The sequence below is a fragment of the Branchiostoma floridae genome, chromosome 11, assembly GCF_000003815.2.
Source record: "Branchiostoma floridae strain S238N-H82 chromosome 11, Bfl_VNyyK, whole genome shotgun sequence".
Lineage (NCBI taxonomy): Eukaryota > Metazoa > Chordata > Leptocardii > Amphioxiformes > Branchiostomatidae > Branchiostoma > Branchiostoma floridae.
The window spans coordinates 7,743,609-7,769,973 of NC_049989.1; the positions used below are offsets into that span (position 1 = coordinate 7,743,609).

Here is a 26,365-nt window from a genome sequence, read left to right on the forward strand (position 1 = left end):
AACCCAAGCTCTTCTTGTTGACGTAAACGTAGAGGGTATGTCACACTTCACTTCTTACTCCACCCAAGCCTTGGACAATAAAGTCACACTCCATATAACCTGCTCGATTCAAATTGTGTAACCAAACTCTACCAAAGCTCCCCTGCGGTCGTCTGTCTTACACGCAATGGTCAACCATACAACACATGATACACTGGTTTCTGGTGTTATGGTAAACAGGCCAACAAAATGCTTAACAAAACACCAGGGCAACTAGGTTTTCTGACGACAGGAAACTCGACCCTAAGCAGTTCGAGTATTGTAGACCTTTGCCCCTCACCCAGCCCGGTACCATAGGTATTTTTGCACCCGGGGTACCCGCGCTAGGACTGCTAAAGAACAGGCTGGAGATCAGGCTGCCTTAAGCCTATGTTGAGACCGGTGTTATTTCGTGGTCACTTCATACACCGTGCTGCGTTTGACGACATTGGCAACAGCTCTCCGCTCCAAGACGTCGACATTTTGGCGACGGTAACAGTGAGCATCTGAGTGACGGGAGGGTCTTTTTAGCGAATGCCCACAAACGCCCACTCTAGAGAAGTCCGCGCTGCACGAATCTCATTTTTTTTGCTTGGAATATGTCCACGTTGTGCTCCCATGTATTAATCCTGAGTTTCAAGTCAATCCATTGACCCGAAGTGACATAAATAAAAGTTTTCGATTCTCGATGGTCTTTTTAGCGAACGCCCACAAAATGTCTTTTTAGCGAATGCCCACTATATCCACAAAAATATCGGCCGTCGCGCAACGACACCTAAACCTACCGCCACAAACATGTTCAATATGGTGTCCCATTGATATGTACGGAGTTTCCGTGCTTTACAAGCATTTTAAGTCCCTGTTTTTGGTCAAAATGTACGCGCCGATACTACCATACATTAACAATAGCAATTCAAAATGGCGGGCACTAGTCATGTGACCTCCTTGCGGGACTGTTCTATAAGTATCGCGGGAGGGACTGTTGTAGCATAACTAATCATACAAACATTTTAGAGTGAATTCTGAACAAGATTTTCATTTCATAGTGCTATCATCTGACTGATATTTACATTGTGGTCCTTTTTTCTGTGCTATTATTACCCAGGTTTGAGGAACTTAGTGCAAATATGGATATTGATTCACCTCATCAGTGCCCAATTAATGTACAAAAGGCTCAGACACATTAGTGTTATAAACCTGACTAGGGGCAGGTAACCAATACTAGAAAAACATAGCTATTTATTATTAACAATACTATTTACATTTTAATAATAACTCTTCACCAAACTGGACTTTTCTTATCTTTATTTATCACAGAAACATTGTTACAATGAGGATTTGATTAGATGAGTATCTGTTACAGTGTGCACAAACTTATTAAATACAAAAATGTATTTCATTTCACTCCCTAAATATCTTTAAAGTATTGGAAGAAGTTGACATATAAACAATATTAATTGCATTATTTGTGTGCAGTAAAATATGACCACATGCTATCAATAGCCTAATAAAATGTTGGAACATGGCACAAGCGGGCTCCTCTTCTGAGTACAGAAAGGAAATGTTTTATAACATTTACTAGTAGTTATTACGTAGAATATTTCAACTGTAAAATGTACCTTTATTAACATTTACAAACAAATTGTTTTTCTCTTCTTAATAAATGACAACAATACAGGTAAGTAAGGTGTGTTTCCTTTTATAACAGGCCAGGTAAGACGCCGTACAGGTAAGTAAGGTGTGTTTCCTTTTATAGCAGACCAGGTAAGACACCGTACAGGTGAGTAAGGTGTGTTTCCTTGACTACAGACTAGGTAAGACGCCGTACAGGTGAGTAACGTGTATTTCCTTTGATTACAGACCAGGTAAGACACCGTACAGGTGAGTAAGGTGTGTTTCCTTGACTACAGACTAGGTAAGACACCGTACAGGTAAGTAACGTGTATTTCCTTTGATTACAGACTAGGTAAGACACCGTACAGGTGAGTAACGTGTATTTCCTTTCATTACAGACCAGGTAAGACACCATACAGGTGAGTAACGTGTATTTCCTTTCATTACAGACCAGGTAAGACACCGCACAGGTGAGTAAGGTGTGTTTCCTTCGCCTATATACCATATAGGCCATTATACAGGTGAGTAAGGCGTCTTTCCTTTGCCTACAGACCAGATAGGTATTATACAGGTGAGTAAAGCAACTTACTTACCTGTATAATGTCTTATCTGGTCTGTAATCAAAGGAAATACACGTTACTCACCTGTACGGTGTCTTACCTGGTCTGTAATGAAAGGAAATACACGTTACTCACCTGTACGGTGTCTTACCTAGTCTGTAGTCAAGGAAACACAACTTACTCACCTGTACGGTGTCTTACCTGGTCTGTAATCAAAGGAAATACACGTTACTCGCCTGTACGGTGTCTTACCTGGTCTGTAATGAAAGGAAATACACGTTACTCACCTGTAAGGTGTCTTACCTAGTCTGTAGTCAAGGAAACACAACTTACTCACCTGTACGGTGTCTTACCTGGTCTGCTATAAAAGGAAACACACCTTACTTACCTGTACGGTGTCTTACCTGGTCTGTAATCAAAGGAAATACACGTTACTCACCTGTACGGTGTCTTACCTGGTCTGTAATCAAAGGAAACACACCTTACTCACCTGTACGGTGTCTTACCTGGTCTGCTATAAAAGGAAACACACCTTACTTACCTGTACGGTGTCTTACCTGGCCTGTTATAAAAGGAAACACACCTTACTTACCTGTATTGTTGTCATTTATTAAGAAGAGAAAAAACAATTTGTTTGTAACGTTAAATGTTAATTTTACAATTGAAATTTTCTACGTCATAACTAAATGTTATAAAACATTTCCTTTCTGTACCCAGAAGAGGAGCCCGCTTGTGCCATGTTCCAACATTTTATTAGGCTATTGATAGCATGTGGTCATATTTTACTGCACACAAATAATGCAATTAATATTGTTTATGTGTCAACTTCTTCCAATACTTTAAAAATATTTAGGGAGTGAAAGTATTTAATAAGTTTGTGCACACTGTAACAGATACTCATCTAATCAAATCCTCATTGTAACAATGTTTCTGTGATAAACAAGAGTTCGTAGACCTCAGGCCTGCATGAAATGTATTGGGTTTCTGTAGACCTATTGTGTATTTTTGCCTTTTTGTCTGTGGTACGTGGTTGGAAAAATGAGCTTTTTACCGTGTTGGTTGTGCACCATGCAAAAGTCTGACTCTGAAATTCCATTTTCTGAATTTGTAAGTTTGGACATGGATGAACATTACTTATTTTGGATTTCTTAAGTATGTAACCAACCACAGTACTTTGAAGTTGTTGAGACGCTACCTTTTTTTGTCTCAGATGGCCCATGCACATGTAGTTACTCTGTCACATGATATACTAATATCTTCCTATTTCAATGTACTGACCTAATGCAGCTGCTAAGTCTCCTTGGTTTGTGTTCTTCCAATGATATTCATTAAAGATTTATTTCTGGGGTGTTATTCACTTGACATCGGAATGTTACTCGCATAATTTGACCAATGATACTTTTATCTGTAGTTCCATAGACATTAGACAATATGAATAGTGGTAGCCCCCATGCAGCAGCAACAGTTAGTCCCCAGGGTGGTATGATATTTTCATTCAATCCATCCAACCCAAACCTAAATCTCCTGTAGTATCTAAGCCAAATTTAACAGCACAATTTACTATGAAAAATGTCCTTGTCAATCCCATTTATAGATGGCAAGCTGCTGGCAATGGAAGCTTTGAAAAGTTCAGAAGCTGTTGTAGTCAGAGCAAACACCCAGCAAACATCCCCGCAAACCAATGAGCAGTTGCTTAGAAGGGGAATTTCATCATATATTTGCCGCGACAAAATGCAACAAACGATACTGAATTCAAAACAGAACAAAGCTAAGCCTCCACCACTTAACCCTGCCTGTACCATAGATTAAGCAGGCCCAAAAACCAAGCGAATATGACTAGCCCAAAACAACAAATTACCTGTATACAGTATGGAAATGGCATTACCAAAGAAACAAAAAGAAACACAGGACAAATCATACACATACCTTTCTCTTATGCCCACACTCTATACAGTTCTCCTCCACATTAGAAAATTGCATCTTCTTCTGTTTAAGTTCAAGTTCAACCATGATTGCCAACAGGGTAAAGGAACTTGTACCGGAACTTAAAACTCAGTACTATACAGCTCTAGAAACACCACAAAGAGTAATAAGCAAACTCCAATTATACCTGACCAACAGATATGTAATCTGGCACACTCCCGTCATCTGGCAAACTGTCAGTGCCACTAAGTAACCTGATACATTGAAGGTGGCCCAGGCCAGATGATGGTTCTACACCCAACCATAATCTGTTTTTAAAACCAAGCAGATATTGGGAGGATGCCCCAACCACACTAAAACAGGGTCAACCTATACAGTATCAAGTTCAAGCACTAGGAGGCCCAAAATCAAACCTGACCATCAGGACACCACAAACAACTCACGTACCAAATGGCAACACAATGGCACCTTGCGTTCCGGAGATACAGCGCACGCCCCGTGCCCGCACAAAAGGTAACCTAAAAGGTCAAGTTCAAGCACCAAGGGCGCCAAAATCAAAATTGAGCATTATTCAGCCACCGCCGACACATGTGCCAAATATCATCGCGCCAGCACCAGCCGTTCAGAAGATATAACTCCGGAAACACCCCTCCCGGACACAAAATTCGACCTGCCGGGTCAAGTTCAAACGCGACAAGGCCCAAAGTCAATCCTAGGCAACAGGCAACAACCCCCCACCCATGCACCAAAAATCGTCACAATCGCGCGTATCGTTCCGGACACACAGCGCCAAAAGTGCCCCAAAAACACCAAAAATGCCACCTTCAATGTCAAGGTCAAGCGCCAGGAGGCCCAAAATCACACCTGAGTGTCAGGCTACCACCCCCAACCCACGTACCAAAAATCGTCGTGCTCGCACCATCCGTTCACGAGATACAGCGCCCTACATCCCCGGCTACCGAAAAGTTTCCACCAGCATCAAAACCATACCTGCATACATGCAGGTAATAAAGATGAGAAAAGTCCAGTTTGGTGAAGAGTTATTATTATAATGTAAATAGTATTGTTAATAATAAATAGCTATGTTTTTCTAGTATTGGTTACCTGCCCCTAGTCAGGTTTATAACACTAATGTGTCTGAGCCTTTTGTACATTAATTGGGCACTGAGGTGAATCAATATCCATATTTGCACTAAGTTCCTCAAACCTGGGGTATAATAGCACAGAAAAAAGACCACAATGTAAATATCAGTCAGATGATAGCACTATGAAATGAAAATCTTGTTCAGAATTCACTCTAAAATGTTTGTATGATTAGCTATGCTACAACAGTCCCTCCCGCGATACTTATAGAACAGTCCCGCAAGGAGGTCACATGACTAGTGCCCGCCATTTTGAATTGCTATTGTTAATGTATGGTAGTATCGGCGCGTACATTTTGACCAAAAACAGGGACTTAAAATGCTTGTAAAGCACGGAAACTCCGTACACATCAATGGGACACCATCTTGAACATGTTTGTGACGGTAGGTTTAGGTGTCGTTGCGCGACGACCGATATTTTTGTGGATATAGTGGGCATTCGCTAAAAAGACATTTTGTGGGCGTTCGCTAAAAAGACCATCGAGAATCGAAAACTTTTATTTATGTCACTTCGGGTCAATGGATTGACTTGAAACTCAGGATTAATACATGGGAGCACAACGTGGACATATTCCAAGCAAAAAAAATGAGATTCGTGCAGCGCGGACTTCTCTAGAGTGGGCGTTTGTGGGCATTCGCTAAAAAGACCATGCGCTGAGTGACTTCCATGATTAATATTGAACGTGTTGGCCTTTACCATTTGATTGCTAAAGGATCTTCGGAGATGCACCGAAAAGTCTGAACACTGAACAACATGGCGGACGTCATCTTTTTGGAATACCAAAGTAACTTTGGAGCAGTGAACATTCAGGTAGAAGCGGGTGACGGCAGCATCAGCAACGATGTGGAGGCCAGCATCCGCGACCTTCTCGTAGAAAGAGGTTTACAGGAGGAGGATTTCGACGTGAAGAGAAGTATGGATAGCTGTTTCAGCATCACTCTGAGCGGGTCACGGGTCAAGGTCAACAGGCCGATGGTCCTACAGGCGGTGATGAAGAAGCCAGGGTTTGTTATCCAGACATCGGCGGTGTACTACAACATGGATGCCGGTTATACCGGGTACAGCTGGACCCTGGTTCGGAATGTAACGCGGCTGTAAAATAACGACACCCAGACACCTTTTTGGACTAAAGTTGGGCACTTTGAAAATAGTAAGCGTTACCCAAGGTTCTGACATGATATTAGATGAAACTGACTTGACGTTTTGATCACAACAGAGCCAACATAAACTTTGTCACCCAAAAGGAAGGGCTTAGGCTGTGCTATCTGGCGGCGGGCCAGTTGTATAGACAAGCATAGACAAGCCAAACGTTTCTGTCAAGTTGATGTGGAAAATGGAATCCTGTTAGCGTGAACTAATGCTGCATTGTAAATTCAGTAGCGGAAAGTATATTGTATGTGTTTTTTGGTCTTATTTTATGTAGTGTGTGGCGTGTTAGAGATGCCTTGCGTAACCTCTTTTGTTCATGATGAAATTCCACACCACGGTGGAAGGATTATGTTCATTCTTACACAAAGACTTCTGTCTCATCTCACGTGCTGCTTGTTTGTGTGTGCCCCAGTGTTTCACGTTCTTTGAAAACTCAAGTTGACCGACAATTTTGTAAACAGGAGCTCCATGAAAGTCTGAGTTGTAATGTCAGCAAACTACATTTTGTATATAGGAAAATTGTACCTTTCTGTACGTCTTCTTCAAAGACTGAAACGCACAAATTATTCATTTTGAAAGTAGTTCTTAACGTGAAGAAGAAGAAGGAGCAGACAACAACAACAACAACAACAAATTTGCTACACGTTCTCTCAAACTTGCGGCCTTGAGTACGATGTTTAATGTCCGTAGTATAGACACTTGGCATTTTGCGATTACTGAATGCCCAATATTGCTGATTTGTCTCGTTTCATACCTAAAGTCAGTCTACAAAATCTATAACGTTACGCCTCTTAGCTGTTTGAATTACGTTTTGTTCACCCGGGAAATTGTTCAAGTGCATGATCCGAGTATCACTTTTTTTTTAAATTTCCCCTTTGTATGATTGTCAATAAAGTTTTAAAGATCCTGGTCGAGAAACTGTATTTGCGCAATCTTATAATGCCTAAATACAATATGATTGTTTACTATACCTAAAACTTTTCAATGCTTAAAATCTAAATACGCATTTTAGCACCCTACGGCGCTGTAATGTATTTAGAGAATGTGAGAACAATAAACAATTAATATACAATTATTAAATTATACATGTTTTAACGTTATCACTTTCTAACCTTACAAAATTGCTGGTACGCGTGTACTTATGCCAAAAAGTAGTTACTCAAGCAACTGGATATGATTTTCCAAAAGTATATCCAGTTGCTTGAGTCTTTATGGCATATCCTATTACCTGGATGTCTAACCTTCATCGACGCATAACGTTACGTACTTCTACAAGGAAAACATGAACCAGCTGGGTCAAAAGCTAAGACGATAGGTTTAGAGCTGGCAGTGGCAGACTTTTGTCACCACAGCAACAGCACTCTGCTCCCACTCTTTCTCCACCCACAAAGTACAAATGGATAGGAAGACACGATTACAGACGTGCAACTACAAGTCAGGCGTCCATATCGTTACCATTTGAAGTTCCCGCGCTGTATCAGGTATTTCCCAGGATTCATAGCTATTTGACCTTTGACCTAATAACATGGCGTCTTGTTGCTAAGAGAATCTTTCGTGTAGCAAGAAACCGCGGATTTTGGATGATTTGGGTGGATACACACTCGGTTACGGGGATTATTTCAGTGCAATGACAGCAGCAGAGCCTGTTCTAGCATTCAACGCCTTCGAGAAGCAGCTACGAGGGCTGTGTTTGCGTGAGTTTCCGTGCGGACTCGGATCATGGGTAAGTTGTCGCAAGAAGCTTATGAAAACAAAAGTTTGACACTTGTCGTTTAGTCACCACGCGTTCTCGAATTTCTCCAATTTCGTGCATTGTGAAGTAGTTGAACAATAGAAGAAAGTGACGTACATGTAACAGTTGTCTGTTAATCGATTATGACGTTTAAATCTTACGAATGCAAATCATAATACAAAACACAAAACGATAGAAACATGGCTTCCAGGTAATTATAACAAACGTATTTTACTAAACATTAGCTCGACATTCAATCAAACAAAGCCCTCATAATTAACATACGTAGATCGCAAATGTAGTGATTTGCTCGTGTTTTAGAGACTTAAGTTGAAATTAAGTAGTTGTTGACTTGATTCAAATTGCGACATAAACAATACAATTAAATAGTCTGTTTGTTACATAATAAAAGACGTGATTCATTTTGGGAATCAGGACGACTCGGACCATTACTAACTCGGCCCATTGAAAATCTGGTCAACTCGGACCACTCCCCTGGTCAACTCGGACCACCCCCATGTACCAGTCGGACCAAATTACTTATCTTTTGAAAAAAAGTTAATTTGACATTTCTTGGTACATTTGTACTAGTATTATAAAGATTGTCCACAGCTGCTACTACTAGAACGTCAGAAGTTATGGTCATACAGAGTGGCGGTCCTTTGATCTAGTATCATATGTACCGCGGGCGCCGGCGATATTAAAACCGCGATATTAAAACAAAGTGGACACGGTCGGCTTGAAAAAATTCTTAATTAGCAATTAATCTTCAACAAGAATGACTCATACTCTGATCAATACCCACATCTTATTTGTCTAAAACTATTCCGAAGAGCAAGTAATGATAAAGTTTACTACTGTCCTCTATTAGAAGCGCCTCACACCTATCCACGTGTCCACACACGCTGCGTATTTCGGAGTCAACGACCTAATGTGCGCCGCCTGGAATGCCGAAAACTTCGATGAATTACACAATCCAATCAATCCAACCTACAGTTTTCTCATTTCAGAGTATATACATATAAAACTAGTGTTGGGATTACATTTTCGAAAAAAAATCAATTAAATAGCTGTCCAGGGGGGATGGTCCGAGTTGTCCCGGCAGATGGGCCGAGTTGACTGGGCCGAGATGGTAATGGTCCGAGTCGTCCGACATTCTTCATTTCGTTACATTTCAGAGAGACAGCAAAGCAAAGAGTAAATCTGCAGTCACCACCAGAGGTATGTCCGTTCCACCACTACGCAGACTAAACATCTCTTAAAACGACTTAAATATGTTTAAATTTGACCATATCTAATGATTCTATACCAGCATTCCATGTCATGTCTCGGCTGTTGTCTATAATGAATAAGATGCTTTGTACAAGTAAAATTAGTGCACAAAATGTGTTTTTGATTCAGGACTACTGTTTTTAAACATCATATTTTTAAGTAGTTTTAAGTGTGCCTTAAACTCAATTTTCATCAAGACTGAGAGATAGAATAGTATCATTAGAATCTTTTTGCAATTTGTAGGACATAAACAATGTATCAAACAATGTTTGCTTGCTTATAAGTTCAGAATTTAAAGCATGCAGTGCACCTCAAATGCACAATTTTGTTAAGGTAGATTCTAGGAGACCGTATAACTAAGTAATATCATTTTCAATCCTCCATCAGACTACAATGTACAGATAGAGCACCGTGAGACGTTAGAGGAGTTTGTTACGCTGAAACACTCACCGTGGAACATCGACTGCAGCTGGAGTAACGAGGCGCGGGAACTGCGGGAGCTCGCCGTCAAGTCTCCCTGGCTCATCGATGAGAAATTCATCATGAAGTTCTTCAAAACATTGAAAATCATTGACAAACAGGTAGGAAAAGTTGTTTTGATTTTGTGTATACTTTACATGGGACTTTGGGAAAGAATACACAGGAGCTAGGGAATTTCATTTAATACAATATACATTTGTAAGTCAGACATGAAATAACTCATTATAATGATTAGAAGAAGGCCAGTCTTTCAACCTTTGCACATAAATTAGTGTAGGTTGCATCATAGCCCAACCATTTAAAGTTAGTTCTTTTATCTGTTACCTATTACATGTACATGTACCTGCCATCTAATTAAATGTAAGTTTCTTTACCAATTATGTTGCGACATTTATTTTTCTATTTGCAGATCACAGAAGTGGATGCAGGCCTTTTGGGTTTTCCTAACCTGAAGGAGTTGACTCTCAGCGTTAACCTCCTGGAACATGTGAACTCTACACACCTGCCTCCTAACCTAGAGGTCAGTGGGAACACCTCAGAATACTCTGAGCATATCATTCTGCAATCTACCTGCTCAAGAAATTTAGAATTAGGTTATGCTATGTTATCACATAAAAGGTTCTTAACTTAAGATAGGGCTCACTTCTACTAACCAGTTGTCTGAAAATGTTTCTAGAATGCTAAATATGTATACTTTTTTGTGCCAGGTATTAGAGCTATGTGCCAACCAGATCAGAACCCTGGACTCCCTGTGTGTGCAGCCCCCACCGCTGCTGCATCTGGGGTTAGGGTATAACCACATCACAGATGTGGACGAGTATCTCACAGGGCACTACTGGTATGTTGAGAACTTTTAGTCTTTTATTGCTTTCTTAAAAACTTGAAAAAGTTAAAAGTGGTATATGCAATTTGATTGGTCTAATTTATTATAGATAAAGGGTCAAAGATGTTTTTACTTTTCCAGGCCTAAACTCTTGTCCATTGATCTTGGCTTCAACCACCTGAGTGACTTGTTAGATGTTGTCAGGAAAGTGTCTGGAACTTCCCAGACTCAGGAACCTGGTACTGCAGGGAACCCCTCTGGCAGTAAGTGCTGTAATCTAAGATTTCCTCTCATGCTACTATTAGACTGCATTACAGTTGATTTATTATGACAACTGGAATAGTTATTAGTAGTCCAGCTAATCATCTTTAGCTAAGAGAAGCTTTTTGAGTTAATGTATGAAGACAGTGTTAAAAGAAGTCTTTTACTTTTTCCAAAGCTTGTTCCAGGCTACAGAGGTTACACTATTGACAGTCTGAAGAAACTGAGCATTCTGGATGACCAGAGAATCAGTGCTGATGAGAGGCACCGCTTCAAGGGACTCGCCAAAAAGAAAGGTACCCACTAAGATATCTTACTATAGTCCAGCATTAAAATTTTCATGATTTGAAAGTTTCATAATTTGATGACTTTTTGTAATCAGCAACTAGTGGTATTGGTACAATGATGAGTATCTAAATCTAAAAATTGTAATCAGCAACCAGTTGTATTGGTCTAATGATAACTGTCCAAATGTAGAAAATTAATTTAGACTCAGCCAAACCTATGGTCTTTTTCCTAGGACTGACTCTAGACAGTGTCTCATGATCTTGTACATGTATAATTTGAGTGATTGGGCAAAGGTTTAGTTCTATACACGTTGATTGTGATGTATATCTGAATGTGTCCTTCCCACAGAGGTGATACTAGATGAAGCTAAAGTAACAGTGAGTATCAGCCTGGTGAAGGGTGTGCCCATGCCGGAGGAGCTCCAGCCGACAGAGGACCAGCCCGAGTTTCCCGTGGTGACCAAGACGTACCACGTGGTGTACGAGTTTGTGGACGACATCCCCAGCACGGGGGTGGGGCTGCTGCTGGACGACTCCCGGGGGTTTGGACCTCTGGACACGGCTGGAAACAGTGACCTCACTGGTCTGGAATCTGTAAGTGATAGTTGTTGACTTTACAGGGTATTTTGTTTGAATCTTTTTTTATTCAAGAGAAGCTCAATTCGGCCTGCAGGCCACTTTTAATTGAGGTCATGACGGAGGTAAGGGTCAGATAAAATATGAGGTACAGATACGTTAAGTCTACAGTCCTATTAAATCTAGCAACATATATCATTACATATACATAGCACAAAAATGTATACTAGAGCAAAAGCTCAGGTTTCATAACCTGTGTCCATCCATTTTTTGCAATTGTTCATTGCTTTTACTTCAGTATTGCTCAGTATTTAGTAAGTGTATTTCGGTAATTGGCATTTCAGTACTGTGAAACTGAATGTAGTTAAAACTGACAGTAACATGAGTCTATCATACATGCCTTAATCAGCTGGACTGAGAATGATGAAAGTCATTCACTGTACATCTTTTTATTGCCCCAGCCTGAACCCCCTCCCATGTCGATGGAACATTCTGTCAGAGAGCCCATCCTAGAGGAGCCACTCCCAGAAATGGAAGAGCCCAAGTTTCCCGGGGACCGCAGACCCATCATACCAGATGTTCCTCCACAAACTGCAGAAAGCATTGATCCACCCATGACCAAAGGTAAACTTTAGAGAGCTTCCATAGTAAAATTCCTGTGCATAATTCATCATGCACCTACAATTTGTTTGTAAATCATTTATTAATGTTAAGTTGAGACCCTTCACAAATAAAAAGATATCATAAGACAACTAACTAGTGTGATAAAGTTGCCCATACTAGATTTGACCAATTTCTAGGCAATATTTTGTAGAAGACCTTTAAAAAAGTCTAAGGCACTGTTGTAGAAAATTCTACATTTGTACATAAGAAAAAAAAAACAGTTTTAAAAAAGTGTACCGACAAAGAATCCACATGTTACCAGAAATGCTTAATCACTATTTGAGTATCATAATCATGCATATTAAGTGATGTTGAATTTGTGGAAATTGTACTGACTCATTGTGTGATCCAAAAAAGTCATGTACATGTACTTATGGAATATTTTTATATTATCTTGTCTATTTATGAAGGTGTTGTAGTCTCTGGTTTTCTTGAACTATTCTAACATCTCTAACATCCTTCTTGCTGCCTAACCCTGTAACCAATATCAACTTAAAACCAAAAGGTTGTGTCATCAAGGGGAAGGTTAAGGAGGTTTCAGGTAACTGTGTCAAAAGCAGGAATCAGGGTTCTCTCCAGCATTCATCCTTCCATCCCCAAGAGGGAATTTTTTCCAGACAGATAAAATCCAACCGTAAGTCAAGCCTTCATGACCTTTCATCATATCGTCAACATCGCCACCAAAAATGCACAAAATTAAGATATAACGCTAGTTCCCCTTTATGCGTTGGGTGACCAATATCCGTTGTTTTTCAAAATAGGGTATCTAGGCACATGAAGCCGACGGGTGGTATTTTTAAACTGCAATATACTGAAAATATTACAATTTGAAACCAACATCCGTCAACGTGATATCCCCCAATACCCTGTTTTTAAAAGCAATGGATATAGGTTACCCAACGGATAAAGGTAAACAAGTGTTAGCCATTTGAAATTTCCCTAGAATATGTGGAATTAGTGTAACTGAAGAGTGTTCAAAGTTTAAAATTTCCCAGACCCATCTAGATCATGAGTCAACACATGGTATTTAAAGTTGGAGAGATCCCTGCCAGTGATACAAGACCACTTGAAGTAAAAAGTGGAATCATGTCGTATGTTCTGTACCCTGTACTTACCCAACAACGTTTGCCGTGTGTGTGTGTGCTACATTCTCTCTCAACAGACGATCACTTGGAGCCCCGCCCGTCCATATTTATAACCACACCCGGAGGAGGGGAACTGGAACCGACCTTGACCCCAAGTAAACCCCAACGTTTTCTGAAACTTGTAGTCTTTTCACAGGTGCTTGCAGGGATATAAGGCTTGTAGATGCTATTTGCAGGTTATATAGTCTTTTCTTGTGACATCATTGGCACCATGTTGGAGTACATTGTACATCTGTTACACGCATCAACTGATCCTGTACTCCAACATGGCCACCAGGATTCAAGGAAATGATGTCAAAGAAAAGCCTTTATTGCTGGAAAACATGATTAAGCTGATGCATGGCTTTAAATAGAAATGAATATAGACCCACATGCAAAGCTCTGACATTTACGTCAAATAATACATTCAATATAAGCATAGAATCAATAGTACATAGCGCTTCTGTTGTACTTACCTGACCTGAGGCATGTAGGCAGGTTACAGGCATGTAGCATGCTTATAGATATTATGATTTATATATCATCAGTGATCATATGTACAATTATGCATTCAGAACATCTCATGCTTAATGATTGAATTATAAAACATTGACAGCTAGCAGCAGAAAAAAGTAGATATAGTGTAAGCAATAAGTAGCTCAGAAGAGTATTAATTTAGCATTGCATCTGTTGCTGAACCTTGCAGCTCTCTAGATGCTCAGGCAGAGCCTAGATGCCTACAGTGTAGCTGTAGCAAACAAATGTAGAATTTTGTTTGTAAAACTTGGCTAAGCAATGCACTGGAAGGACTGTTAAGTAAATATGTCTATTAGTAATCTGCATAAAACTGCATTGTTATGATTTACAAAAATGAAATTAGGACATACATAGAATTTGTAATTAAAGACAATTTAAAGGCACATCATGTGTCATTGCTACATAGCATTTTAAGAGCTACATTCTAGCTTTCCAAATGTTCTGTGTAGTACTAACAAGTTGATTTGCAAAGACATCCTTGTTGCCAACATCAGAACGAAATTATAAGAGAATTATTTAGTTGCTGTCTATATAATGCCCTTGATAGGATCAATCAAACACAGTCAGTGAATGATACTGATGTTTCATTATCTGGTTTGTTGCTAGGAAGTGAAAGAATAATGAGAGATGAGCCGTCCATAGTGGTGACCACTGCAGAGGGAGTGGAGGGCCCCCTGAGTGACACACAGTCCAACGCACCACAGGAAAACATGGAGGAAGAACCCGCACAGGGGACATACACGTATGTATGGAAATCACTCACAGGCACTTGTTTCTTTCTGCCCATATATAAAATGTGAAGCAACAGATAGAATACTGCAAAAAGTTTATCTTGATTGTGATAAAAACATTTGCATTTGAAATTCTGCATTTTAAGCATCTTAGTAATACATTTTGTACTTTGTAAATCTTCATAATGGTTTTCGTACTTTTTGTGATGACACTGCAAATTTTGGACACTGCACACAAGTGCATTTTTTACAAAGTTTTACTACAGTCACTGTACCTGTCCAGTACTGCAGATTGAATGGTTTCAACTTTGAATTGAAAGAACTGCAAAAGCCTCCTTTTAAATGAAGTCCTGGTGTAAACAAATAGATTTGTAGTGCCATCTTGCTCTTTGTTGTTGAACTGCAGGTTACGACAGGTGAAGACAGAAGGGCGCCCATGGGCTGAGGCAGAAATCCCCATGGAGTATGAACACGACATAACGGTGGACAATCTGCTAGGACTGAGGGACTTCTTGCAGAAGGGTCTCATGATCTCCCTTATAGAAGAAAAGGTATGATATCACTAAGGGAAGAAAATATCAAAGTAGGTGTTAAGAAGCCTTATATCTGAGAGTAAAGAGTCAGCAAAAGCAGAAAAAGGGTAAGCAGAAAAGATATAATAACTATAATTAAAAAGGGTACAATAAAGATGATAAAGAGGGTACAGCAGAAAAGATATAACAGCTGTTGGATGCTGGTTCTTAGCTACAAAATGTAAAACTTTGGTACTTGAATTAGTAGAAAAATGTTTTAACCTGTCTTTCTAATGAAGGCAACAGCTACTTCTTGCATGAGTCCTTGGTACATGTACCTACATGTATATTTTAGTACCTGCAAATCTGTACCTGTATCTATGTCAAAATAGTATCTGTACCTGTACCTGGGTGCCTAGTACATATTTTTACCTGGATGTACATTTTTTATACCTCAGTACCTGTACCTACATCTGTATCAGTACTGCAGTACCTTTTCCTGTACAATGTGTCCTGGTTTCTCATGATCGAGGGGCGGAGTCAGTCCAAGTTATCATCCCTCCATCCCTGATTTTTGTGTATTGTAATATTCTATTAGGTTTTGTCCTGGCCAATCGATGAAGACGAGGAGAGAACCAATCTTGGGTCCAAGGACAAGAAGAGGGAGAAGAGTGCCAAAAGTGACAAGACCAAGGGCAAGGACAAGGTATAGTAGATATTATCATATCATATTTGATATGGTACAATAATTTATTATATTAGTCTTGGGTATATTCAGTCTGTAGAGTCATGATGACAGGTTGTATGTCCAGGTTGCAATTTTTCTCATTACACATATTGATACAAAAATTGTATATACATATAACATAGTGTCTTAAGTACGGAGACAGAGTTTTGACCACAGAAAACGTACTAATATTGATGCAATAGCATTACATTAAGGTATCAGCCTATCTTCATGTAGCTTGATAATTTATCACTTAATTATCATTAGGCTGTTGAATGAAGCTAACTCAAAGCAGGCAACATATGAGATGGACTGACCTCAAGAATTTTTTGATATTGTTAGGAACTGAAAAGTAATCCTCTTTTGAATTGATACACTGTAGGGAGGGAAGAGTGGTACATCAGACAAGAAGAAAAAGACCCCTGGAGTTGAACTGAGGCACTCCCCCCCTGAGACCAGAGTGTTGGGGACCTACAGCCTATCTCTGGAACAGATGCTGGAGGGAGAAACCACTCTGAATGGGGAGTACACCTTGGAAAAAGTGGTGGAAGTGAAGGAGGTTAAAGAGGAGGAAACTTTATCTGACAAAAAGGTGAATTGGATTTTGTATGTGAACAATTTGCAGGTGTTATAGCTGTCATATATGATGGGATTTTGTTGTCCATGACACACAGAAATTTCCATGATCTCAAACAAAACTGAATGTGTTATTATAGTGTTCAATATACATTTGTATAGCTTAAAATCCAAGCAGGTATGCGAGACGGTAAGCAGGGGTTTGCAGTAGAAATTGAGATGATGGAAAAACATTTAGAACATAGTTTAGGTCTAACCAGTCTGTCTGCCAAATTTGGAGAAAAACTTTAACTACCTAAGTTTCTAGATAAAACTTGGATACAGTATTAAGTGTGTATTGCACTATTTAAGTAGGTTCAATCAAATAAATTCAACATCCTTCTTATATCTGGCCTACAGGACAAGAAATCTCGAGGTGGGAAGAGAGCGAGAACGCCCTCTGCCAAGAAACGTGAGAAGGACAAGGGCAAAGAAAAGAAGCCCGACAGCAGGAAGGAATCCAGGGACAAGAAGAGGCCCGGATCTGGAGCAGGGAAGAGTGACGATGAAGAGGAGAAGCTCCCCCCTCCCCCTCTCACTGTTCAGTTTAAAATCAAACTGCACCAGTGGAAGACTGCTGCTGATAGTATGGGAGCAAGTAAAACAGAGACGAGGACTGAAACACAGCTGATCACAGCATCATAGTCATTTCTGTTCTGATCGGTCCAGGTGTGCACCTAATATTGCACTAGTTTTTAACCCCAGATCTGATTTCATGTTGGAAGAAAGTATGTATGAAAGTTTCCTCTTTTTAGCCATGCTGAATATGCTTGAAGCTGCCAGAAGTCTCTAATGAACTCATTTGAAGTGTTCATCTTAGATGATCTGACAGTAAATTTGCATTTATGTTGGTCTTTTTGGACATTGCATGTACATATGATATACTAATGTACTGATATGTATCAAATGCGTACAACTTTATATAGTACACTTATAGTATGTACACTTATGACACAAACTACACTTATGACACAAACTACATTTATGTTAGAAACCAAAGTACATTTGTATGTAGCATATGAGGATTAATAATGAAAAAGATCATGAGAAGTTTTCTATTTTTGCTATATTACATCAAGGATACATGATAGGAAAATAGTTTATGGCAAACTCAAATATCATTTATGATCCAATGTATCCACACATTAAAATTGTTGTTTTATAATTGTAGGTCTTCCCTGAAACCCACAAAGAAGGAACTTGTTTTCCTGTTTCCCATGGAAATATGAATCTTTTTGTATCTGTTTGAATACTGTGCTACATGACAATATTGTATAATAAGGGTCCTGAATCATTGAAATCTTTTGTGTAAATATATACCAGTTTTGTTTTCAAAGTTATGTGTCTTTTTGGTATTTTGGTATGGGGATGTAATTGCTAAGAAGTTCTGTTTTGTTGATAAAAGCTTCTTGGTTTTAAAGCATCATCAGTAGACTTAAATGTTACATAAACACTAACACAGCCATTAACCTGAATTCTTGTACATTTTCCTCTTCTGTTTTATAACCCAGAGAGACCTGAAACATTTTAACAATATCTGAAAAGCTTTTGTGCTTAATTTAGTGTATTTCTCTCGGACTATTTCTTAACCAATACGAATAAGAAAAGGTTCCGTCTCACCCAGTTCACAGCTTACACAGGTAACTCAATTATCCCGCTAACAGGTGCGTGGCTCTTCCACTAGCATTATACACCTTTCTCACGCGGCGGCCATGATAGATTGAAGGCGAGGTCAATGAGGCAAACAGACAAAACTTATTTCTAAAATCAGCCCCCATTTAGATTTCCACCAAACCACACACATTTGCACAATGTAAGATCAAATAATAAATATTATAACTAGTGTTATGCACCAAAAGATTTAGCAATTTAGAGTAGCGTAGACTGATCCCGTAGTCCCTTAAGAGATGCAAAATAAAAACATAATAATGCAAATATTTGACAGTCATGCAGCCAAATCTCTTATTGGTTGCTTTCCTAATTTCCATGCTATCATTGGTTGAACTGCTAATTATGATGGACAGTCTTTTGTTTGCCTCATTGAACTCGTTTTAGATCTATCATGGTCGCCGCGTGAGAAAGGTGTATGTCGGGTCATTTCAACACTGCCAAAGATCACCTGACTTAGAACAGTTTCTATGAGTTGTTCCGTTTTAACCACCACCATTAAGTCATATGTCCATGACTGGAACATTAAACTAAGTTTCTGTGAACAACAACCGGTAAGAACTCGACAAACGTGAAATTTGATGGACTGTATGTTTTCCATGGATCAAAAGCGACCTCTATTAATCATTTGAAGTACTGCAGCGGCGGGGGTGTGGTGGAATACTGCAGTAATACCGCTTTCCGCTAGATGGCATCATTAGACCGTGTAGATAGAGTAGGTATCCAGCCCCTTCCAACGAAACTGTAGATGCGGTGCCCCTTGCTGTAACGACTGGCTAATGGAAGGACCTTGTGATTCTTCTCCATGAAAGCATTTTATTGCAAATATTGGCATCCAAAAGCATACCATAAAAAAAATCAGCAAATATATGCAAATATAGTGGTTAGTTCTTGGCATAAAAATTGTCGACAAGGTAACATTTGGAATTCAGCCTATTGTTACAAACTGTTGTCAACGCCAAAAATAAAGTTTGTAAAATATTTCTGGGGTTACATTGTGGTTGTTGTAACAAAGATGTGTGGTCAGTTACAATCAAAAGAAGTCTGAATTAGGTGAAGACAACATATGACAATTAAGTGAAAATAAGTCATGTTTATTTAATCAATCAAATGTGTGTACTGTATCCATAGCTTACAATAAATGTATATACATGTACATTGCCAAACACAAAAACCACAAAATATAGTGTGAATTATGAATACAACTGTAATATTTTGAGCAAAGGAATGCTTGCATTTGTTAGCGCTAGCTAAAAGTACAACTCAATAGTTTGTGTCTTACATCATACAGTATGTCATCTTGATATTTATTCACAATTAAACAGGAATAAAACAATTACAGTCAAATTACCTTCGACATATTGCTGGCTGATTGTCGATAACAAATATACAAAAGGCTCCTTCATTAGAAAATAGTAGAAAATGGTGGTCAACAACAAATAAGCTGTTATCTATAAATGCATTTCATTAATATGACTCAACTGGTTGTTGAGGTGTCATTTTGCTATGTTATTTCCAGACTGCAACCCTGAACTTGTACAAATGAAATACACTTAATTTCAAGGAAGAAATCTTCAATATCATCAACTTTCATCGGATTAACCAAACATTCCTTTACATTTGTAAAACAAGTCAAGGGCAATTTCCTTTCAAATAAACAGCAAATATTTGCAATCCTGCCATTAAATTTCTATATACAATTTGGATGGATGGCAAACGTATAAGTCTCAGCATGCTTCTCCCAATGTGGGGGCAGGACAGAGGAGCCTTATGTTGCATCACTTCAACTGAGTTAAGTTGCAAGTTCATATTCATGATTGCATTAGGCAATGGTAAAATACATCAAAGGAAGTAGTCTATGTATGAATGAATAAAGGTCTCAGAGACCTTGACTACTTTGGCACCAATGATTCCTTATTACAGATATCCAGCTACACATAACATTACAATCAGTTATTTTCCAAATCCTTAAAAGTATATTTACGTACTGCATCTTATCTCACCATACCAGTGATATTTGTTTCAAAATACAGACTTTTTATTATAAGATACAAGTTGATATTCAGAGCATTGTAAAACTGGACATAGAGCTACTGCTTTGTTTTAATACTAGCAATTCATACAATTGTTACTGTGCAGTAGAGTGAATTATCATAGGTTTGTTACACTGCAAATTCACAATATATGAGACAATCATGTTTCAATATGTCTGAATGAAATTGAAAATACATGTATAATTGTCAGAACTATGAATTATAGAAAACAACAACACTTTTGTAACAGCTGACTGTGGCAGCTTCTTATAACTTAATAAGGTAAGTTATGAACAGACTTTGATATCTCTGGCCAATATTCTAACAATCAAGAGACTCCCTTGTTACAGAAAAGCAGTCACATTGCTCAAGCATGTGCACTGCTTGTAACTGAATGTCACCATCTGTTTGTAGCTTGAAATACAAATATTTGTGTAGTATAATTCTTTGTGGTACAATTTCTTTAAAAAATATCTCAGACATAGATTAGGACATAGATATATAGTACTTAAGAATCAACTTGGTGGTGTTGAAGCAAATTTGATACAAACCACATAAAAATGTAATGATTAATAAAGAACAGTAATTGTTGTTTGAGATCATAACCTTTCAAATTCACAAGCTAACATTCCAGAAAGTGAAGGGACAATACAGGTTAGAGTTTTTGCTGTCTTCAGGATGACTTATATATGTAACAGGCCAAGTGATATCTTTCATATTTATATAATAGAGGCTCTGAATGGGTTTAGCTGAAAGTCTCCCTGTGTGAGATAATTATGAGATGGCACCTGTCATGACCCCTTGTAGTTCCTCAGGCGTTAGGGGAGGCAAACCTTTCTGTTGTCTGTTAAAAACAAAAAAAATACAACACTTAGTCATTGCATAATACAGGACAAACTATGGTAAAAACATTTACAGTTAAGCACTTTACCATGCATTACACCATGATAAGGATATACATAATGTATTAACATCATGCATGTTATTGTTAATGATAATTACTTCTTAAGAATCTTATGTATAGTGAGAGTTAAAATGGAGATAGCATCATGTTATATACAATTCTATTGAATATCCTTTAAAAATCAGTAGCTTGTTTGTACTTTGAATATTTACACTTATACTAAATTTTGTCTGAGGAAAGTTAGTGTCTGGTTCAGTACTCCCATGCAGCACATATGATTTACAAGGCACACGCACCTGAGAAGTTGTAGTTTCTCCTGACAATGTTTGTGTTCTGCCTCTAGTGAGATGTTCCTCTCCCTCTCAATGGCCAACTCTCTTATCACTCCCTGATTCAGTCGGCTGTCAGCCTTCAGGCTCTCGACATAGTGGAAAGCTGCAAGAACAGAACATGGAAAATAGTTTCATAGTGTTTTCCCTATGACCACTGATGTCATGGGTCAAGAGTGAGTAAGTGAGTGAGTGAGTAAGTGTTCTGCCTAAAACAATACATTACACACAATACAACCCTACTGACAATTCTTGCTGAAATGGTATTGAAAGAAAATATAAACATGTAAACCTATTCATGTTTTGTCCCTACAACTTACAAGTCACGGAACTAGAAAAGAACTTTTGTATACTGTATACTTTGATTCACTTTGTCTTTTTGTTCTCGGACAGGTATATCCGGAGACCGTGGATTGTTGAATTCCGCGCCGCGGAATTCATCACTTTACCGATGAAATCCGCGCCGCTTCGGCCGCTAATACTAGCGTTTGGTCGCGGAATTCATCACGCTATACCGATGAAATCCGCGCCACTTCGGTCGCTAATACTACCGACTTGTCGCGGAATTCATCACGCTGGACCGATGAAATCCGCGCCACTTCGGCCGCTAATACTAGCGTTTGGTCGCGGACTTCATCACGCTAGACCGATGAAATCCGCGCCACTTCGGCCGCTAATACTAGCGTTTGGTCGCGGACTTCATCACGCTAGACTGATGAAACCCGCGCCACTTCGGCCACTAATACTAGCGACTGGTCGCGGACTTCATCACGCTAGACTGATGAAACCCGCGCCACTTCGGCCACTATAAATACTAGCGGCTGGTCGCGGACTTCATCACGCTAGACTGATGAAACCCGCGCCACTTCGGTCACTATAAATACTAGCGTCTGGTCGCGGACTTCATCACGCTAGACTGATGAAACCCGCGCCACTTCGGTCGCTGATACTAGCGTTTGGTCGCGGACTTCATCACGCTAGACTGATGAAACCCGCGCCACTTCGGCCGCTAATACTAGCGACTGGTCGCGGACTTCATCACTCTAGACTGATGAAACCTGCGCCGCTTCGGTCGCTGATACTAGCGTTTGGTCGATCTTCTTCACTTGGCATTTGGACCTACATTGCCTTCGATGCAAACCTCTATTTTTGGAGCTGATTTTTGCGCGAAGCTGTTATTTTCAACAATCAAATTTAGAGCTCTAATATAATAAAAATGTTAGGTTGAATTTTGTAATCCATCAGAATATTTCTTTCAAAGCGTTGCACATTATATCAGGTCATTGACTTGATCGAATCGGACTAAACATGAAGCTACTCATTAATTGTTGTGAAGTTGTAATCGTAGAGAGAAAAAATTACAGTTAAATTTACCGCTAAATATCGCAATGACTGACGGGATAGCTTGGGCGAGGCGCCATTTCCCCAATCATATTGTTCTAATTTCGTGTTGTGTTCGCGAACAATATATCCTGTAAATACACCGATATCTTCTGGTAAAAGGTTGTAAATGACATGGAAAATGTTTAGGGATTCAATATGCTGTCAATTTGGCCTGTTTGTTGTGTGTTGTTGAATTAATTGTTGTGAAGTTGTAATCGCAGAGAAAAAAAATACAGTTAAATTTACCGCTAAATATCGCAATGACTGATGGGATAGCTTGTGCGCCATTTCCCACTTTCGTGTTGTGTTTGCGAACAATATGTCCTGTAAATACGCCGATATCCTCTGCTAAAAGGTTGTAAATGACACGGGAAAATGTTAAGGGATTCAATATGTTGTCAATTTGGCCTGTTGTGTGCTGTTGAAATAAGCTGACGGAACTCCGAATAGAGACAGTTCTGTGAAAAATCAGTCAAGTTTACCGCTACATATCGCAATGTCTGACGGGATAGCTGGGGCTCCATTTTGTTCCATTGTTCCATACGCAAGTCAAGGACATTTTCACCAGTTGAGTCTCAGCATCTCTGTGTTCAAGAACAGAATTTCCTGTAAATATGCCGCATCTTCTGCTAAAAAGTTGTGAGCAAGACGGTAAACTGTTGAGGAAACCAATATGTTTGTTGCGTGTTAGCCCTGTTTGTTGCGCAATGTTTTGAAAATAGGGACTTTGAGTTCTGTATTGTTAGCGACGCCATGCTAAAATGTTGAGGAATCCAATATGTTTGTTGCGTGTTAGCCTTGTTTGTTGCGCATTGTTTTGAAAATAGGGACTTTGAATATTGTATATTGTATTTCTGGATTGTTAGCGACGCCATGCTCTGTTCAAGTTTGTTGATAATGTATGGAGCCTCCGAGGAATAGAATTGATTATTTTCCGTATTGCCGTATTACATGTTAACCATGCGCAAAAATGTATACCGTAGTAGACATAATGAATTAATTATGTGTAACAGTGGGGTTTAAACCCCCTCTGAATTCTTACATACGCCTATAATGAATCAAACTATGCTTAGCTAAAAATATTATTGCTTGGCTGAACATGCCCTGGTTATCACTATATATCAGAGTTCAAGTCGGTAGCCGGCAAGGGAATTATGCCGCCAACGCATTACTCATGTTACAGTACTAGTAATGATTTGGCTGCTGTGTGTGCTATGACATGTATGTGAACCCGTAATGAATATAATCATCTTCGCCGCTTGTCAGTTGTAACAGTGGTGTTCAAGAACCGCCTACCGTCCTTGCCCAAGGGCTCTAGAATAAAAGGTTACTCAGTAACGTTACAGTTGTTGCAAGACTCAATCAATGTTTGTGTGAAGGCAAGTCATTAGTTTATTCAATGGTACTTAGGACACTAAAAAGCATAGTGAACTGGTGAAGTTTTCAGGAAAATACATCACACAAGCAGAATGACAAGCAGTAGTACTGTACAAAATCAATGTCGGTATCTGGCAACTGTAATAGTATACAGCTGACAAATTATTAAATAAAACATGCTCTAGCTCTAGCTAGTCAGTGTAAGTTACACAGTTATACAGCTGACAAATTTATAAAGAAAACATGCTATAGCTAGTCAGTGTAAGTTACACCGTTATACAGCTGACAAATTTATAAAGAAAACATGCTCTAGCAAGTCAGTGTAGTTACACAGTTATACAGCTGACAAATTTATAAAGAAAACATGCTATAGCAAGTCAGTGTGGTTTTTAAACACTACTAGTAATACAGTAGTTTGTAATTGTTCTACGAAGTTCAAAACTGTACATTCGAAAGATGCTTCTTTTGTCCGTATCTTTCCTTTAGCGTAAAATAAATGGAAAGATTTAAATAAGATAAGTTCTAGCCAGTGTAGTACACAGAAATACAGCTGACAAATTATAAAAGAAAACATGCTCTAACCACAGTAATAGCATATTTAACACAGTTGACAAATTTATAAAATCACAGGGTAACAAGTGGCAGGGCATATAGGAGAATCTTACTATTATTCTTACATATCAAACACATCTCCCAAACCAAATTTATATACCGCAAGCAGAAAAAAGTCCTGCTCTATGGCCGGCGGTGCAGGGTAAGCAGACATTTTTTTACAGAGAGAAGGATGCGGGCCTTCTCCCCAACCAATTTATATACCGCGAGCAGAAAAAAAGTCCTGCTCTATGGCCGGCGGTGCAGGGTAAGCAGACATTTTTTTTTACAGAGAGAAGGATGCGGGCCTTCTCCCCAACCAATTTATATACCGCGAGCAGAAAAAACGTCCTACTCTATGGCCGTCTAGCCGTCAGTCTAGCGTGATGAAGTCCGCGACCAGACGCTAGTATTAGTGGCCGAAGTGGCGCGGGTTTCATCAGTCTAGCGTGATGAAGTCCGCGACCAGTCGCTAGTATTAGTGACCGAAGTGGCGCGGGTTTCATCAGTCTAGCGTGACGAAGTCCGCGACCAGTCGCTAGTATTAATGGCCGAAGTGGCGCGGGTTTCATCAGTCTAGCGTGACGAAGTCCGCGACCAGTCGCTAGTATTAGCGGCCGAAGTGGCGCGGGTTTCATCAGTCTAGCGTGATGAAGTCCGCGACCAGACGCTAGTATTAGCGGCCGAAGCGGCGCGGGTTTCATCAGTCTTGCGTGATGAAATCCGCGGCGCGGAATTCAACAATCCACGGTCTCCGAGAAATAGCTCTCTCGGAACTAAATGTTCACGGTGAAAAAATTATTTGTTATCATCACCAAGATGAATTATTTGTTGATAATGATAAGTTCACGTTATAGTCGTCACCGTTAAAAACGTGGAGATTGAGTGTACATTGAATAAATCAGGAATTACAGTACCATGCTGCTTGTCAATTGCTAAAGAAATCCCACCTTTCTTCAATATGACTTGCTTGCTGTGTGTCAGTCCCTTCATGCCTGGTAACAAGCTCTTCAGGTCATCATATCTTTTGTTAATTGCTTTTCTTCTCTTCTTCTCAGAGAGTTTGTGTGTCGCCTTTCTCAGCAGCACATGTTCGTGTTCCTGTTCTAAGTCAGGTGTTTTCCTGTTGGGGTCTAGTTGTTCTAAACTGTTCTGGTTGAGTTTCTCCTCTTCCTTGGTGATGTCCAGACCAGTAGCTGTAGGGGGTGGGTTGGAGTCCTCCTGATCCAGACTGGGAGTACTGGTGCCGCTGGAGGAGCTGCTGGTCCCTGGGTCTGAGGTAGACTCATGGTCTGATGATCCACTCATCTTGGCTGCAACAGGAAAAAGTATG

At 39.5% G+C, this 26,365-nt stretch overlaps 2 protein-coding genes across 2 annotated transcripts in view; one reads left to right on the forward strand and one right to left on the reverse strand.

Annotated features, from left to right (window-relative positions):
- Positions 1-7,906: 7,906 nt before the first annotated feature.
- On the forward strand, positions 7,907-18,083 carry LOC118426050 (leucine-rich repeat-containing protein 43-like). The gene is given in 16 exon segments (XM_035835293.1): positions 7,907-8,130; positions 9,318-9,360; positions 9,799-9,992; positions 10,301-10,411; positions 10,599-10,729; positions 10,856-10,928; positions 10,930-10,977; positions 11,154-11,271; positions 11,612-11,856; positions 12,300-12,462; positions 13,664-13,741; positions 14,769-14,904; positions 15,300-15,444; positions 16,004-16,111; positions 16,515-16,724; positions 17,108-18,083. Coding segments are annotated over 16 exon segments (2,184 nt in total). The 5' UTR covers positions 7,907-8,034; the 3' UTR covers positions 17,393-18,083.
- A 1,405-nt stretch (positions 18,084-19,488) lies between these two features.
- LOC118425927 (transcription factor NAI1-like) overlaps positions 19,489-26,365 on the reverse strand; it is an 8,142-nt gene continuing 1,265 nt past the window's right edge. Inside the window, exons 2-4 of the mRNA XM_035835092.1 lie at positions 25,983-26,345; positions 21,649-21,787; positions 19,489-21,292 (exon numbers count right to left, since the gene is read on the reverse strand). Of these exons, the coding sequence (XP_035690985.1) occupies positions 21,223-21,292; positions 21,649-21,787; positions 25,983-26,340 (567 nt within the window). The 5' untranslated portion in view covers positions 26,341-26,345 and the 3' untranslated portion in view covers positions 19,489-21,222. The remainder of the gene's footprint in view (positions 21,293-21,648; positions 21,788-25,982; positions 26,346-26,365) is intronic.